Here is a 16397-nt window from a genome sequence, read left to right as displayed (position 1 = left end):
ATAAATTATATAAAGACCCTAGGTAACAACATAATATTTTATAGACATTAGTTACATTTTAAATTAGATTTGAAATTATGAAGGGTATACAGTTAACAGCAAGAGAAAGATAAACAATATTCTTATTTGCTAGAAATATACATAAAGTACAATTATTTATAAGATATGGATGGATGGGAAAGGAGCGATAGCACAACGGTAGGGCATCTGCCTTGCATGCAGCTGACCCAGGACAGACCTCAAGCCAGGAGTGGTTTCTTCGCCCATAGCCAGAAGTAACCCCTGAATGTCACCGGGTGTCGCCCCAAAACCAAAAAAAAAAAAAAAGATATGGATGGACAACAGGGGAAATGACTACAGGAATAAAAGTAAAGTGAAGGTCTTCCTTTGGTGGTGGTAGTGGGGTCTGAGCATTTGGGTCAAATTAAGCTCTGTTCAGAGATTACTGACAGTGCTTGGGGACTATATGCTGCCAGAAATCAGACTTGAGTTATCTGTATACTAAACAATTGCTTTAACCCTGGTACTGTCTTCTAATTCCTATATATTTTCTGTATAGATTGAAAATACTTTATTTGGGGGCCAAAGAGATAGCATGGAGGTAAGGCGTTTGCCTTTCATGCAGGAGGTCATCGGTTCGAATCCCGGCACCTTTAAATTATTAGAGGTTCTACTTTATAAAAAGTCGATCCTGAGATTGTGGGATTCTGGACCATAATCAATGAATGCAGAATATCAACACCCAGTAGGATAGAAAAAAATGAAATGAAATCCCAATCTTTTACCTCTTAACAAGCTAAGGAATAGCACAAATCAAATCACAGCTAATAATTAGGCTCAAAAATCAATTCTTAAAGAGATATTTCATAGAGAAACTAGAAGTGTTATACATACCTGTCCTCTGGACCCTTGGGGGACAACTGCCCCCATGCCCATATTCAATGAACCGGGACCTTGGATTCCACCAGGCAGAGGGCCTCTAGGGCCAGGGCCCCTTGTATCCATGCTTCTTGCTTCAATCCCTCTGACTTCCATTGCTCGTGCCTCCATCACACGGGCCTCCATCACACGGGCCTCCAAGCCTCTAGCATCTAATCCCCTTGCCTCCATGGCCCGTGCCTCCATGGCCCGTGCCTCCATGGCTCGTGCCTCCATAGCTCTGGGATCTCTTCCACCTAAAAGAAAGTTGTAAGAAGACTACTGTGCAGTTATTCACTTCCATTAAAGAAAAATCAAAAGTAGCAAACTAGGGGCTGGAAAGAAGTACAGCCAGCAAGGATTCTTGCCCTGTACATGGTTGACACAGGTTGAATCCCTGGCATCCCATATGGTCCCCATGATCAAAGTCAGGAGTACGTGTGGCCCGAAAACAGAACAACCGAAAAAAAAAACTATTCTTTCCTCTGGTACCTCTCCATCGATGAGATTGCACTCTCTTTTTATTTCTCACATATGCAGATAAAATTTAAAAATTTTGTTGAGGTTTTGGGGACTTCCTAGTATTCTTGACCACTTGGGTTGGAGGTTCAAAGTGATGCAATACTATCCAAAGAATACAGTTATTACTTGGACCCTACAGTGCTGGGGATTAGCCAGATATCGTAGAGGTGCTTGGGGACCTTTAGGTTGCAACCAGCAATGCTCAGTGAATCATGTGGTATTGAGAAGCACATCAGGGTCGATCACATGCAAAGCATTCATTTAACCCCTTTTAAATCTTTCTAAGGATAAAATTTTTAAGGTTTGTCAGGCCCACTGCATTCTTTGTCACAGGTTCTAAACAGATTTAGGTATCCCAAGTTCTTCATTAGCCCTCAATTCCCGGTTTCATAATGTGATCCCTCCTTACCTCTGCCATCCAAGGGTGGACCCCTCTGATCTAGCATGGGTCCTCTTGGCTCTGCCATTAGAGGTCTAGGCTCAACTAAAGGCCCTCCCCTCATCTCATGTGGGGGTGGACCCCGGTTGTCATGGCCAGGAACATGGTGCATAGGTGGACCTTGATGAGGTGGTCCTAAGTAACCTCTAGAGATGGAGAAAACATATTTTCAAACAGAGATAAACAGTAAGAAAAAAATTCATCAACCAAAAGTTCAAAAAATAAACAATCTGATGCAAAACATTAATCAATATATGCTAAAAGAAAATAAGCCGGGCCCGGAGAGATAGCACAGTGGCGTTTGCCTTGCAAGCAGCCGATCCAGGACCAAAGGTGGTTGGTTTGAATCCTGGTGTCCCATATGGTCCCCCGAGCCTGCCAGGAGCTATTTATGAGCAGAGAGCCAGGAGTAACCCCTGAGCATCGCCGGGTGTGGCCCAAAAACCAAAAAAAAAAAAAAAAAAAAAAAAGAAAATAAGTCAAAATAGGCTAAACATAAACTATGGGAGTAAATACACATGCTCTGAAATTTCCTATTTCGCTGAGGCTCTTATAATTGATAGCTATCACTATTTAAGAACATGGGTCAAATCTAGACTCTACCACTCAGTAGCCATAACATTTTGGACATTTACTTAACTTCTCTAAGCCTCAATCTCTTCATCTGTAAAATGGAGATATAAAATATTCTTACCTATTTCATAGGATTCTGTGTATTTAAAATTATTTCGAGGACAAGTTCAAAGCAGAATCAGGTAACATTCCAAGTGACATCAGAGCAAATTGATAGTACTATTAGCACTAGAAAAAATCAATTTCTAACTTGAATGTATACCAGAATTTTCCATTTCTGAAAATATAGTAGTCAAAGTTAGCTCAAAATGACATACTCAACTTCATTGGTATATCCAAGAAGTGCTTAGTCTTGTACAGTGGTCATAAATATTTCTTTTGAACCATACAAACCACTAACTGGTACTGTAAAGACTTATACTCAAAGTGAAGTGAAATTGGTCCCTTCAATGATAGCGCTTACCTTGGTTCTACTTCTCCAGTGACAGAAAGTAAAGTACCTCCACGTGGGTCATTTGGAGCATCACCTAATAGACCTCGAGGAGTTGCAACACCAGCAGGCAAGGCCCCACGCTGCATTGCTGCTCTGGGATCTTGCATGGACACTGACAGGGAAACCAATAGGGAGTTACTGTTTTGAAGGGCATATAAGGAAATAAAAAATGACTCCAGATAGCACTGGCAAGATCACTTGAACATCTCAATGGACACCTCTTGCAGTTCAACAGAAGCAGGGTGCAGGCAAAATCTGGACCATGTCAGAGGTATGGATGGAATTATATTAAGAGTGATCTGTGAAGCAATCTGCCAACAACTAGCCTTGCATCCTGAAGAAACTTAAGTTACTAGTTTTTCTTACATTCAATATTAGTAACTAATATTAGAGTAACTAAAGAGAGGTAGGTCTTGGCGTATGTAAACAATGCCATGGCTCTTCAAGAATCTCTAGTCTTGGGCTGGAGCAGTGGCGCAGCAGTAGGGCGTTTGCCATGCACGCGGCTGACCTAGGACAGACCGTGGTTTGATCTCCCGGTGTCCATATGTTCACCAAGCCAGGAGCCAGAAGTAACCTGTTAGTGTCACAGGGTGTGCCCCCACAAAAAAAGAATTTCTGGTCTCCTTACAATCTATTATTCCATCCAAGCCACATGACTTAGGAGTAGTCTCAGACAGATGTCTGTATTATCCGTGTTCTTTGCCCTGTGTGAAGAGGTCAGTCAGATTGTGAGCTGAAGAGATAGCCCAGCAAGTTGAATATATGCTCTGCATGCAGCCAACCCTGGTTGGATGCTGCCCTAGGAACCTTTGAGAGAAACCCTCAAACACAGTAGCCCCTGACTGTCACCAGATTTGGCCCACAAGTCAAAACAAAACACAAATACTCCCACTCCAAACACTACCCACTTTATGTTGGAAACATGATGATGACTGACAAGTAGCCCAGGTCCTCTCAACAGTCCACCTAAACACAATAGAAAATAGAAACTGGCAGACACCATGGGTACCTTGAACTCTCTCTACGGATGCAGGCCCGGTGGGTCCCACGGGAGAGTGTTGTAGGGTTCCTGGGTAAGCAGTAAATTTAAAACAAGAAAGAGCAGACACAAACATACATACGCAAGAGAGTTATACATGTTAAAAAGCCAAGCGTTCATTAGTTTGTTCCCATGCTACAAAATTTTCTCTGGGACATGAAACCATTCCAACTTAATAAGAAAGTTTCCGAAGGTGAAACTTGTAGACGTTGATATTATTGGAACAGAATAACCAACCATTTTCAATATCCACCTCTGCTACCACCATTCTCTCTAAATTTCCTTTATGATACCATTAGCAAAAATAAAAAGATGATGGGTTTTTCATTTCTAGACAAAACCCATAAATATCAAATAATAAAAGAATCAGTTACAAAATCTGGAGGACAAGATTTATTCTAAAAAATACTATAACAAGTGACGTAATACTGTTTTGGCCATGAAATTGTTCCATCAAAACATTAAATAGGATTTGGTTGCATGCTCTCTGCAAAGATGTCCTTGACTACTAACTTTTGGGGATTTTCTTCCAGGATCTCTGGGACTCCAATGATTCTTATGTTGTTTCTGCTGAGTTTATGGTGAGTGAAATAAGTCAGAGGGAGAGAGATAGACACAGGATATTTTCACTCATCTGTGATATTTAAAAAAATAAAAGGTAGTATGGCAATAATACCCATAGACAATAGAGATGAAAGCTGGAAGGACCGACCCACAATATGAAGCTTAACAGTTAGAGTGGTGAGCACAGTTAGAGAAGTAACTATACTAACAACTATTATGACAATGATAGTGAATAAGAGAAGTAGAATGCCTGTCTTGAAGACAGACAGGGGTGGGGGAGGAGGAAGAGGAAAGCATTGGTGGCAGGAAGGTTGCACTGTGAAAGGGGGGTATACTTTTTTATGACTGAAACCCAACTACAAATGTTTGGAATCAGGGTGCTTAAATAAAGACAGTATAAAAATTTTAATAGACAAAAAATAAAACAGAAAATATGTTTTCACTAATTTTCACTAGTTGGTTTAGATATTATGAATAGTCCAGTGGCAGGCTCATAGTAAATGAGTAAAGAACAGGATTTCAGCACCAAATTAATGATGGCTGGGGAATACAAAATACTCAAAAGGAAAGGTATTATCTCTATCATATTATAATAATCAGTATTAATGAAAAAGTCTCTGGTAAATAAAATATCCACAATAGAATCACATTGCATTTTAAATTTAGATCAGTTAGTTTTATAAAGTTATGTCTAATATAGTTGTTCAAGCTTATAGTTCAAGATGTTCAAGCAATTATGCATATAATTATGCATATAACCTGTAGTAAAAATATTAAATAAGGGTGCCAGAGAGATATTACAGGACTAAAGGCTCTTGCTTTGCATGAGGCTGACTCTAGTTTAATCCTTGGCACTGTATGTAATCTCCCAAGTTCTGCCAAAACTGATCCCTGATCAGAGGCAGGAATAAGTCCCAAGAACCACTAGTTGTAGCCCCCCCTGCCAAAATTAAATATGAAAATATAAATACAGCAAATAGACTTTAGAGAAGGAAAGAAATATCTCATCCTTCAAGAAATACCCTGACTGCTAGAAGAACAAAATCAAATAAATGTTAATAAGATGAGAATGAGTCCCTATAACTAAACAAATGTGGCAGAACGCAAGAATAAGTACCATTGTGGCCAGAGTGTTACCATAAAGGATAGGGTGTTTGCCTTGCACGCAGCTGACTCTGGTTTGATTCCAGGCATCCAATATGTCCCTTGAACCAGGCAAGAGTGCTTAGCCAGGAGTAACCCGAGTGTCACGGGGTATGGCGTCCTCAAAAAGAGTAAGTTAAATACCAGATCCTTTCACCATTACAAATGTGCAAAAGCAAAAGGACTTTCAGAAAAATGAAAACACTTTTTATTCCTCTGCAGTGTATGAAACTTTTCTGTTTCCTCAGGAAAAAATTCTTTAATACCTTCAATAATAGTTATTTTTCCTCTTGTTAATTTAGAATAGAAAGGTAAAGATAATTATGGTAGAAATGAAAATGCCGTGTAGAAAAGGATATTAAAGTACATTGACTATAGGCCTGAGGATAGATATAAATATGAATGAGGCCCTATTGTCCACAATCTATAGATAGTGGTTGTGGGAATTTTTGCAAAATAGTAAAAAAGCTTGGGTGAGCTTCCCAGATAAGTTTTTTGAAAGTGCATTCCATGCCATAACACCACCACCCCACCTGCCTGCCATTATAACAGGCACTTTGGATGGGTGGTGCTCAGCCACACCTAGTGGCTCTCAGGGATTACTCCTGGTTCTACATTCAGAAATTACTCCTGGAAGGCTTGGAGGACCATGTGGGATGCCAGAGATAGAACCTGGCCAGTAGTGTGCAAAGCAAATGCCCTATCCTCTGTGCTATCTCTCCAGCCCTTTCCTATCCTCTTTATTAGGTACATAATAAAATTTAATGATTGCAGCTAGATTTCATGGTTTCAGTACTGTTGAGTCTGTGCTTTGGATGTATAGCTATACCACTACTTCACATCCCCTGTATAATCGAAACCCTGACCCCTATTCCCCAATTGCTTCCCTTTATCACCTTCTTTCTTCCTTTATTGATTTGTGTCCTCTTCTCTAGGTATCGTGTCAAGGGTGATCTGAGTATCGCCCCATTACTATATTATATTTCCTCATCCAGTTATTCCATATGCCATAAGTAAGTGAGTTGCATCCTGTGTTTGTCTTTCTTTTTCTGGTTGTCTTCACTCAACATGATATTAAATTCTAATCAGATTACAACAAATTGCAAAAAAAAAAAAAAGCTTTTTGAAAATAAATCTGTGGGGCCAGAGAGAGGTGGTGCTAGAGGTAAGGTGTCTGCCTTGCAAGTGCTAGCCAAGGAAGGACCGTGGTTCGATCCCCCAGCGTCCCATTTGGTCACCCCAAGCCAGGGGCAATTTCTGAGCACTTAGCCAGGAGTAACCCCTGAGCATCAAAAGGGTGTGGCCCAAAAAACCAAAAAAAAAAAAAAAAGAAATCTGTGACACTTGTCAATACCTGGCAAGTAAAAAATAACTGGTTCTAACACTTCAACAACCTACCTATATATAAACTATAAAGAAAGGCAATGCCTTATTTTAATGTTGATTAAAAAATGTGAGCTATTACTGCACCATTAGAAGACTTGCAGTTTATAGTCAGTTTCCAAGAATCATAGATGAAATTAAGTGAGGTCATATTAAATAAATAGAATTATATTCTGCTCTTTAAAACAGTGAACTTTATGAAATGGTCATATTCTAAAATTAGCAATTTAAGCTTTGTCTATATGTTCATAGCAGACTTTTATCATCATAAGGACAGAGTGAGTAAGAATGGAAGATACTGAAGAGTAGTTTTTGTTATTGTGCCACACCAGTTGTGCTCAGGGCTTATTCCAGGCTCTACACTAAACGACCACTCCTATTGGTGCTCAGTGAACCATATGGGTGCTGGGGAGCAAAACCTGGGCATCCACATGCAAGGCTACTCACTGAACTATAGCTTAGAACCCAGAGGAGTATTTCTGAAAGTTAAGAGGGATGGTATAATGATAAGAGGGTAGGTTTTGGAGTCAGACTTCTGAATCTTAGCTCCATTACTTTCTAAATGGAAAAGATAAGCACAAGTTCAATCCCTAATGGGATTAGTCAGATACTAATACACCCTGAGCACCTAAAATGAACTTCTATCTTTACCTATAAAACTGCCTGGCTATAGCATGCATAGTGTTTTATTGACCATTCTTTCTGTATTTTTTTTACTCTCTCTCCTCATAAAATTGTTTTAAACTGAACAACTATAAAATTTGTTCATTTTTCTCCTTGTGAAATAAGTTTATTTGGAAAATTAAGGGAAAGAAAAGAGAGATGTGTGCAACAGAGAACACAGGTTTCTCCAGTGGAAGAAAAAAATAAATTACATATCCCACGTAGGTCTTCACTCCATTCTCAAGGTGGAGAATACATTTTTAGACAAAGTAAACATCTCAGCCATATGTGGACCATTTCCTCAGAATGGGAACTATGCCCTAAAATATATACAGCAGGCAGAGATGAGAGCAAACATGGTTTTTCCTTTACTAATTTTATCTATATACTGTTTTCCCAAACTGCCCTCCAAAGTCTGCTGCTAGTCTGCCTCTTTCCAAGGGGGAGAGGCCTGGAGTTGTTGCTGGTCTTCTTTCTGGTATTCCTAGCATGGCCTTTGTTCCAGTAATGGAGCCCTTCCTCCCACTATTTTTCTTTCTTCAAACTCCAGTTAAATAAGAAATAATGTGGAGGCTTTTGAATGTATTACCTAGGCAATGTCCAGTGTTACTGATACACAGCATAAAATATATTTCTTAAACTGTTTTCACAGATCTTTCATCCTTTTCCAGTTTTCTCTGGGGTTTAAGATTGGTTTTCTACATACCCTAAAACATAGCATATACTCATTGTTAAAATTCCTTCCTCAAATGAACATCTATCCATAGGAGAAAGAGAATATGTCAGTAGAAAAACAACAGGGAAAAAAATCAATATAATTTAAATAGAAACAAAGTTAAAGAAATACATTCTATTTCACTAAAATTAAACAGATCCATTTGCTTCACTAATTCTTGTAGAGATGGGATCTGAATCACTAAATGGAAATAATAAACTAGTGTTGCCCAAAAGAATTTTCTATATTGATGGATATTATAAAAATATCTTATTTTATAAAACTATACAGTATGGTAGCCTCTAGGCACATGCAGCTACTGAGTACTTGGAATATATTTAGTGAGTGCGAAACTGAATTTCGGATTTTATTTCATTTCAATTCATATTAATTAATTTGAAATTCTAGGGGCCGGGCGGTGGCACTGGAGGAAAGGTGCCTGCCTTGCCTGCGCTAGCCTAGGACGGACCGCGGTTGATTCCCCAGCGTCCCATATGGTCCCCCAAGCCAGGAGTGACTTCTGAGCGCATAGCCAGGAGTAACCCCTGTGCGTCACCAGGTGTGGCCCAAAAACCAAAAAAAAAAAAAAAATTGAAATTCTAAAAACATGTGGAAATGGTTACAGAAACAATTATCTCCAAATTAAACACACAATAACAAAACACTGATATTTACCTTGTCCCCTATCCATGGGCACTGGTCCACTTCCTGGCATTCCAATCTGGGATGGCATTCCCCCTAAAGGAGAAAACATAGAAAATTAGGAAAGCAAGAAAAATTAAATGAAAATTTAAAATATTTCTTATATATCCCACAAATGAGTATAGTCATCTATCCCTCTCCTTCTGACTTATTTCTCTCAACATAATATTCTCCATATGCATTATATATAATCAAGTTTCATTACTTTATTTTTCCTAACAGTTGCATAGTATTCCATGTGTAGATGTACCATAATTTCTTTATCCATTCATCTGTTCTCAGGCACGTGGGCTATGTTAAATAATATCCAAAGACAATAATAGAGACAAGGGTCAAGAGTACCATTCCATGGTAGGTAGCAGGAGAGTGCAGTTAGGACAAAATGATCTCTATGAAAAATGATAGTTAGGCATTATCAGTCTGGACAAGAACTGAGTGTGGAAAGGAGATAAAGTGATATGCATGATACCCTTCAGTAACAACATGTCTTGCATGCACTCAAACACACTGATTCCTGGCACTACATGGTCTCTGAAGACCACTAAGTGACCCCTAGCACAAAACTGGGAGTCACTCCTAAGCATTGTTGGGTATGGTACAAACCATAGGCCCCTCACACCAAAGGAAAAATAATTAAATCAGTGGCTAAGTATACAAATTTCTTCTTTGGGTCCCAATGCAGATACATATAATTATTACTAAACAATGCAGTTAGACGAAAAATTGAGTTTGTTAGTATACAGTAGGATTCAGCAACAGAAAAGTGAGTTAAATCGGAATACTTATATAATCCTTTCACAAAAAAGTACTGTTATTTAGGGCCCGGAGAGATAGTACAGTGGTGTTTGCCTTGCAAGCAGCCGATCCCGGACCAAAGGTGGTTGGTTCGAATCCCGGTGTCCCATATGGTCCCCCGTGCCTGCCAGGAGCTATTTCTGAGCAGACAGCCAGGAGTAACCTCTGAGCACCACTGGGTGTGGCCCAAAAAAAAACCAAAAAAAAAAAAAAGTACTGTTATTTAGGTACTTTAAATTTGTCTGGACATACTGTTTTCATTATGAACAAAGATCAGTGAGGGCATAATTAGCATTTAATGAGAAGCTTGGAAACATACTAGATGTCCCACAACACATAAGATCTTTACCAAAAAGAAAAAATTGACATGTTATGAAAAACTCTTAAATGTCTGGAACATGTATACAGATGAAAATATATTTATAATTATCTGACTTAGATTCAAAGTCAATTTTATCTGTAAACCAAAAAGGTTCTTTGTCCTGCTTAATGTACTTTTCTTTCAAAACTGCAATTTCTGAGTAAATTTTCAAGTGGAGGAAGAAAGGCCTTAACAAGTGGTACTGGGAAAACTGGTCAACCACATGCAAAAAAATGAATTCAGTTCTCTTTTTAATGCAGTGCAAAAAACACAAATCAAAATGGAGTAAAGACTTTGATATATGTTCTGAAACCATAGATACATACTGGAAAACATAGGCACAACTCTCTATGACACTGAAGCTAAAGGCATATTAAAGGACAAACACATCACTGTCCAAGCAAGTAAAAGCAAAGATAAACAAATGGTACTACATTAATCTATTACGCTTCTGCACGTTAAATAAAATGGTGACTAGAATGCAAAGACTATCCATGGATATAGAATGATCACACTCATTTCTGGGATATAAAAAAGAGAGCATAGACAACAGAGAAAAGGGCTAAGAGGGTCAGTCCATGGTAGGAAACTTGCCACATTATTGCAGTTAGGAAAGAGAAGGGATCACTATGATAATGATAGTTGGAAATGAACACTCAGGATTGGAGATAAAGTAATAGGCAGGATACCCTTACAGTAACAATAATGCAAGCCAATACCTAAAAAGGGAAAAAAGGGAGGGAGAGAGAAAGAAAGAGAGAAAGAGAAGAAAATTGTTTGTTCCAAAGGCAGGCAGGGGGGAAGGGTGGAAAGGAAACTGGGGACAATAGTGGTAGGAAATATGCACTGGAGAAGGGTGTTGTACATTGTTTGAACGAAATCATGAACAAATTCCTATCTGTGAAAAAGAACATAGCCATATTATAAACAATCTTGTAACCACAGTATTTAAATAAAGTAATAATACTATATATATGTAATATATATGTAATCATGTTCCCTTGATTTCAAACTATACTACAAAGCAATAATAATTAAAGTTGGGCACTGGAAAAGAAACAGGCAAACAAACCAATGTAACAATGTATGTAAACACAAACACTTATGATCTCTAATCTATGAGAAAGGAGTAGAGTCTGCAATGTGCAAGGAAACCCTCTTGAGTAAATAATGTTAGGAAAATTGGAAAGCCAAAGATAGAACTGAAGGGCTAGGGATATAATTGAGGTGAATCTGGATTTCAGCTAAGAACTAAGTGTTGTCCCTAGAACATTGCTTATGACTCTGGTGGTCAGGACTATTTTGTGTGAGTGAGTGGGTCCCCAGAACTGCCTGAATGGCTCGCACAATAGGTCAAAAGAATAGGAAAAACGAAACAAGAAACCCAGATTACCATTTGCTACCATACACAAAAATTAACTCAAAATGGGATAATATAGACCCAAACCATATATAAAGATGAAAAGATAGAAAATACACTCTAAGACAGTGGTCCTCAAACTATGGCCCGCGGGCCACATATTGTATTTGTATCTATTTTGTTTCTTCATTGCAAAATAAGATATATACAGTGTGCATAAGAATTCGTTCATAAGTTTTGTTTTTACTATAGTCAAACCCTCCAATGGTCTGAGGGACAGTGAACTGGCCCCCTGTTTAAAAAGTTTGAGGACCCCTGCAAGACCTCAACACCATCAGAAATATGTACTCAATCCCAATAGTAAGGCAAATGAATGAATACAGAACTGAAACTACATCAAATTAAAAAGCATCTACACCAGTAAAGAAACTAACACAAAAGGGCAAACTCGTAATTGCTAGAAGATAACTGACACACCATATATCAGACAAAAGGTTGCTATTCAAACCAAATAAAGTGCAGAACTTCACAAATAAAAAGGCAAGCAATCCAATTTCAAACATAGGCAAAAAAGAAAAAGAAACAAGATAAAAAGTTTGGCAAAAATATGAAAAACTCTTCTCCAAACAAAATTGGCCTATAGACAGATGAAAATATGCTCATCAGATGGATACTGGGTGAACAGTTTCTTCAGTCATGGGCAGTCTGTATTATGATAACCATTTCCTTTGAGATACAGAAGTTTCTAGTTTAATGTAGTCCCATTTGCTTATCTTTGCTTCCACTTACTTGATCAGTGATGTTTCATACTTTAAGATGCCACTAACTTCAATGTCATGAAGAGTTCTACCTGTTTTCCTCTACAAACCTTATAGTCTGATATAAAGGTCTTTTATTTTTTGGTTTTTGGGCCACACCCGGCAGTGCTCAGGGGTTACTCCTGGCTATCTGCTCAGAAATAGCTCCTGGCAGGCACAGGGGACCATATGGGACGTCAGGATTCGAACCAACCACCTTTGGTCCTGGATCGGCTGCTTGCAGGGCAACCACTGCTGTGCTATCTCTCTGGCCCCTGATATAAAGGTCTTTAACTTATTTCAATTTGACTTTTTTGCAGCAATGAATCAGAAAGATAGGCATAGACATAGAATGATGGCACTCATCTGTGAGATAAATATGATAATAATAATAATAATAATAATAATAATAATAATAACTAAGGACAATAGTATAAGGGCCCAAAAGACTGGACCATGGCAGGAAGATTGCCACAGAGTACGGAGAGAGCAGTTAGAGCAGAGACCTATGACAATTAGTTAAAAATGATGGCTATGGAAAAGAATTGGGTTCTGAAAAGTGGTAAAGTGATACGTGTAATGCGCATTCAGTAACATATTGAAAACTAGTGTCTAAATGGAAAAAAGGAAGAGAGCATGTGTGCGCCTGAGAGAAAGATAGAGAGAAAAAGATAGAAGGAAAATGTCTGCCATAGCAGCAGTTAAGGGGGAAGACAAGAGGAAAAGTGGTGGTAGGAAATGTGCACTTTTAAAGTGAGGGATGTTGTTCATTGTATGAAATCATGAACTTAATCATGACCAACTTCATAACTGTGTATCTAATGGTGATTCAATTAAAATTTTATTTTAAAAAGTAAAGAAAATATACTCAATATCACTTAGGAAAACACATACCAAAATCACAATGAAAGAGGTCAGTAAGATACTCAAAAGGCTAATGCAGTTTTCTTGTGGGAAGCCTGGGTTTCATTCCTGATACCACATGGTTCCTTAAATCAAAAACCTCTTTACACTGTAACAGGAGTGGACCTTTGTTGGAATAATCAGTCTTTACCTTAATCGATATGACTTATCAGACTTCATTTCGCATACAACTATGGCTTCCTTTTCATATATTAAAAATCCACCTCAGCGGGAAGAACCTCTGGATAGGCTCACTACTCCCAATCTATTCTTAACTCATAGGGGTTGATTCTATTTTCCCAATAAAACTATGGTCCTGGTGGGCCTTTTGCTCTCTTTCATGTGGTGAAAAGGTCTCCAGATCCAGGTTTCCTTTTGCTCCAGCTTGGTTTGGATTATTTCCTGCTGTGGTCCTGTTCCAAACCTGCTTCCCCCTCACCTTGGGATTGTGGAGTGAAGAATTATTTACAGCCCCTAAATCAAATTAACAATAGATGAACAATGAAAACAAAAGCTCAGTGAGAAATCTTTGAGATAAGCCTACATCAAAAATATTTCATACAACTTGTATGGTAGAAAGGATTTGGAGAACAATTATACAAACTTGGGAGTGTAATTGCTACAGTCATTGTAAAAATGGTATGAAAATCCCTGTCTTATGAAATAAATTTTAATCTTTTATTTTGGGGGGCACACCTGGCAGTGATCAGGAATTATACCTGGCTCTTAGCTCAGGATTCATTACAGGTAGACTTGGGGGACCAAATGGGATGCAAGGGATCAAGTTTAGGTCTAGACTCATGCAAGGCAAATACCCTAAATGCTATATTTATTGCTCTGGCCCTGGAAATTCATTATTAAGTAGATGAAGGTGTAAAATGATTCCGAAATACTGTCTAGGTATGTATCTAACGGCACAGAAACACTTTGAGAGGTTATCTGTACATTAATGTTCATAGCAACAGCATTATTTATAAAGCCCACATGGGAGGTTAGAGAGATAGCATGGAGGAAAGGTGTTTGCCTTTCATGCAGAAGGTTGGTGGTTCGAATCCCGGCATCCCATATGGTCCCCCGAGCCTGCCAGGAGCGATTTCTGAACACAAAGGCAGAAGTAACCCCTGAGCACTGCCGGGTGTGACACAAAAACCAAAGAAAATAAAAAGTAAAAAATAAAGCCCACATGGAACCAATCAAAAAGTCCACATGCCACATCAAGCATTGACATCTCCATTTAAAGGGTACTCAGGAGCCGGCCACCAGATGTATCCACAGATTTCCCTGGTGTGGAGAACTGAGAAAACTCCCACGGGGTTCCTCAAAAGGCCTACTGTGGATGCTTCTTCAACCCTGCGTGGAAAGTTGAGGAATTTCCAAAGAAATATTTTTGAAATTCATGCCATGTTATCAACATTATATTTTCTGTCATATTTGTCATATTTGGCTATCTCTTCCTTGTAAAATCACAGGCCAAAATATGGTCTCAAACAAATTCTTTGGCTCAGAAATTCCAGCACCAAAAATTATTGAGAACCCCTTTTCTAAATAATATTTAGCACCAAAATCAAAGACAATTATTTTCTTTTTCTTTTTCAAATATGTCCTTGCAGCCTCAGTTTCTGGTAATCAAAGGCATAGCCAGAATGCAGATCCTGGGCTATTTAATGACTCTTCCCAGAAAATGAGAACTACACCTTAGTGGATTTAGCTCTTTTTTTCACTAGACCTCTAAAATAATAGAACCCATCCCAGTAAAGATTGTGCTCCTAGATTTTTTTCTACTTCTTAATAATCCCTTATTTTGCATCTGAAGTTAGTTGCTATAGCTGCCTTGAGTTATGACCTTCTCCTTTGTAACTCAGAATTCTTATAGCTCAGACCCATAGCTTAATGTATTGTTTACTGTTTAACTCTGATTTGTAACTGTAAACATTATTTTCAATACCTATGACTTGCTTTACCCCTTATAAAAATTCCCTGCTTAAAAATTAAATTTGTCACATGCCTGCCAGAAGTGTGTTGACCCCACATTTTCATGTGGTCTGATTTTCTTTAACATTATTCTACCCGACCACCCATGATCACCCACTTTCATCTTGTGAAGAATATTTCCCCAGTAGAGTTGCTGAGACGCAAGATGCCCGAAGCATCTACAGACATTGGGGCCAGAGAAGTGGCGCAAGCAGTAAGGCATCTGCTTTGCCTGTGCTAGGCTAGGACAGACAGCGGTTCAATCCCCCGGCATCCCATATGATCCCACAAGCCAGGAGCGATTTCTGAGCGCATAGCCAGGAGTAACCCCTGAGCGTCAGTGGGTGTGGTCCAAAAAAAAGGCTACAGACAACTGTTGGTAAAAAAAAGATATAAATTATTTATGGAGATATACAGTATAGGGATTTCATGTGGACTATCTTTTCTTCTGGGGGGGCATACCTGGTAGCACTCCAGGGTTACTCCTGGCTCAGGGGACCATATGGAATGCTAAGGATCAAACCCAGGTCAATCCCATGTTGGCAATGTGCAAGGCAAACACCCTATCCACTGTGCTATGGCTCTAGCCCACATGCGGCCTACCTTGATCTGATCCCCAGCACAGCATTAGGTATCCTGAGCATCATCAGGAGTAAGCTCTGAGAACTACCAAGTGTGGCCCAATCATCCCCCAGAGAAGTATGGAAAGGGAAAACAGATATCTGTGAACAGACACCTCTCTAAATATATACAGATGACCAACAGGAAATGTAAATCAAAATAAGTTATCACTTCATTGCAGTGAGAATAGCCTAAAAACCAAAACAAGATGTACAGGCAGGGAAGTAGAGAAAACGAAAAAGCTGTTCACTGTTTGTGGGACTATAAACTGGTTTAGGCTCTATGAAAAACAGTATGGAGAGTTCTCAAAAAAATAGAACTACCATATGATTCATCAATTCTATTCCTAGGAACATATTTAAATAAAGGCATCAAGTTGAAAAGACAGGCATACTTTCAGTAAATATAATAACCAGTACCTTGGAAATGCCC

The 16397-nt window shown here is 38.8% G+C and overlaps 1 protein-coding gene across 1 annotated transcript in view; it reads right to left on the bottom strand.

Annotated features, from left to right (window-relative positions):
• CSTF2 (cleavage stimulation factor subunit 2) overlaps positions 1 to 16397 on the bottom strand; it is a 75901-nt gene that overhangs the window by 11529 nt on the left and 47975 nt on the right. The window contains exons 13-17 of the mRNA XM_049766923.1: positions 9131 to 9193; positions 3958 to 4017; positions 2916 to 3057; positions 1850 to 2025; positions 895 to 1175 (exon numbers count right to left, since the gene is read on the bottom strand). Coding sequence (XP_049622880.1) covers positions 895 to 1175; positions 1850 to 2025; positions 2916 to 3057; positions 3958 to 4017; positions 9131 to 9193 — 722 coding nt within the window. The remainder of the gene's footprint in view (positions 1 to 894; positions 1176 to 1849; positions 2026 to 2915; positions 3058 to 3957; positions 4018 to 9130; positions 9194 to 16397) is intronic.

This window comes from Suncus etruscus, chromosome X (genome assembly GCF_024139225.1).
Source record: "Suncus etruscus isolate mSunEtr1 chromosome X, mSunEtr1.pri.cur, whole genome shotgun sequence".
Classification (NCBI taxonomy): domain Eukaryota; kingdom Metazoa; phylum Chordata; class Mammalia; order Eulipotyphla; family Soricidae; genus Suncus; species Suncus etruscus.
This window is presented reverse-complemented; position numbering and strand designations above follow the sequence as displayed.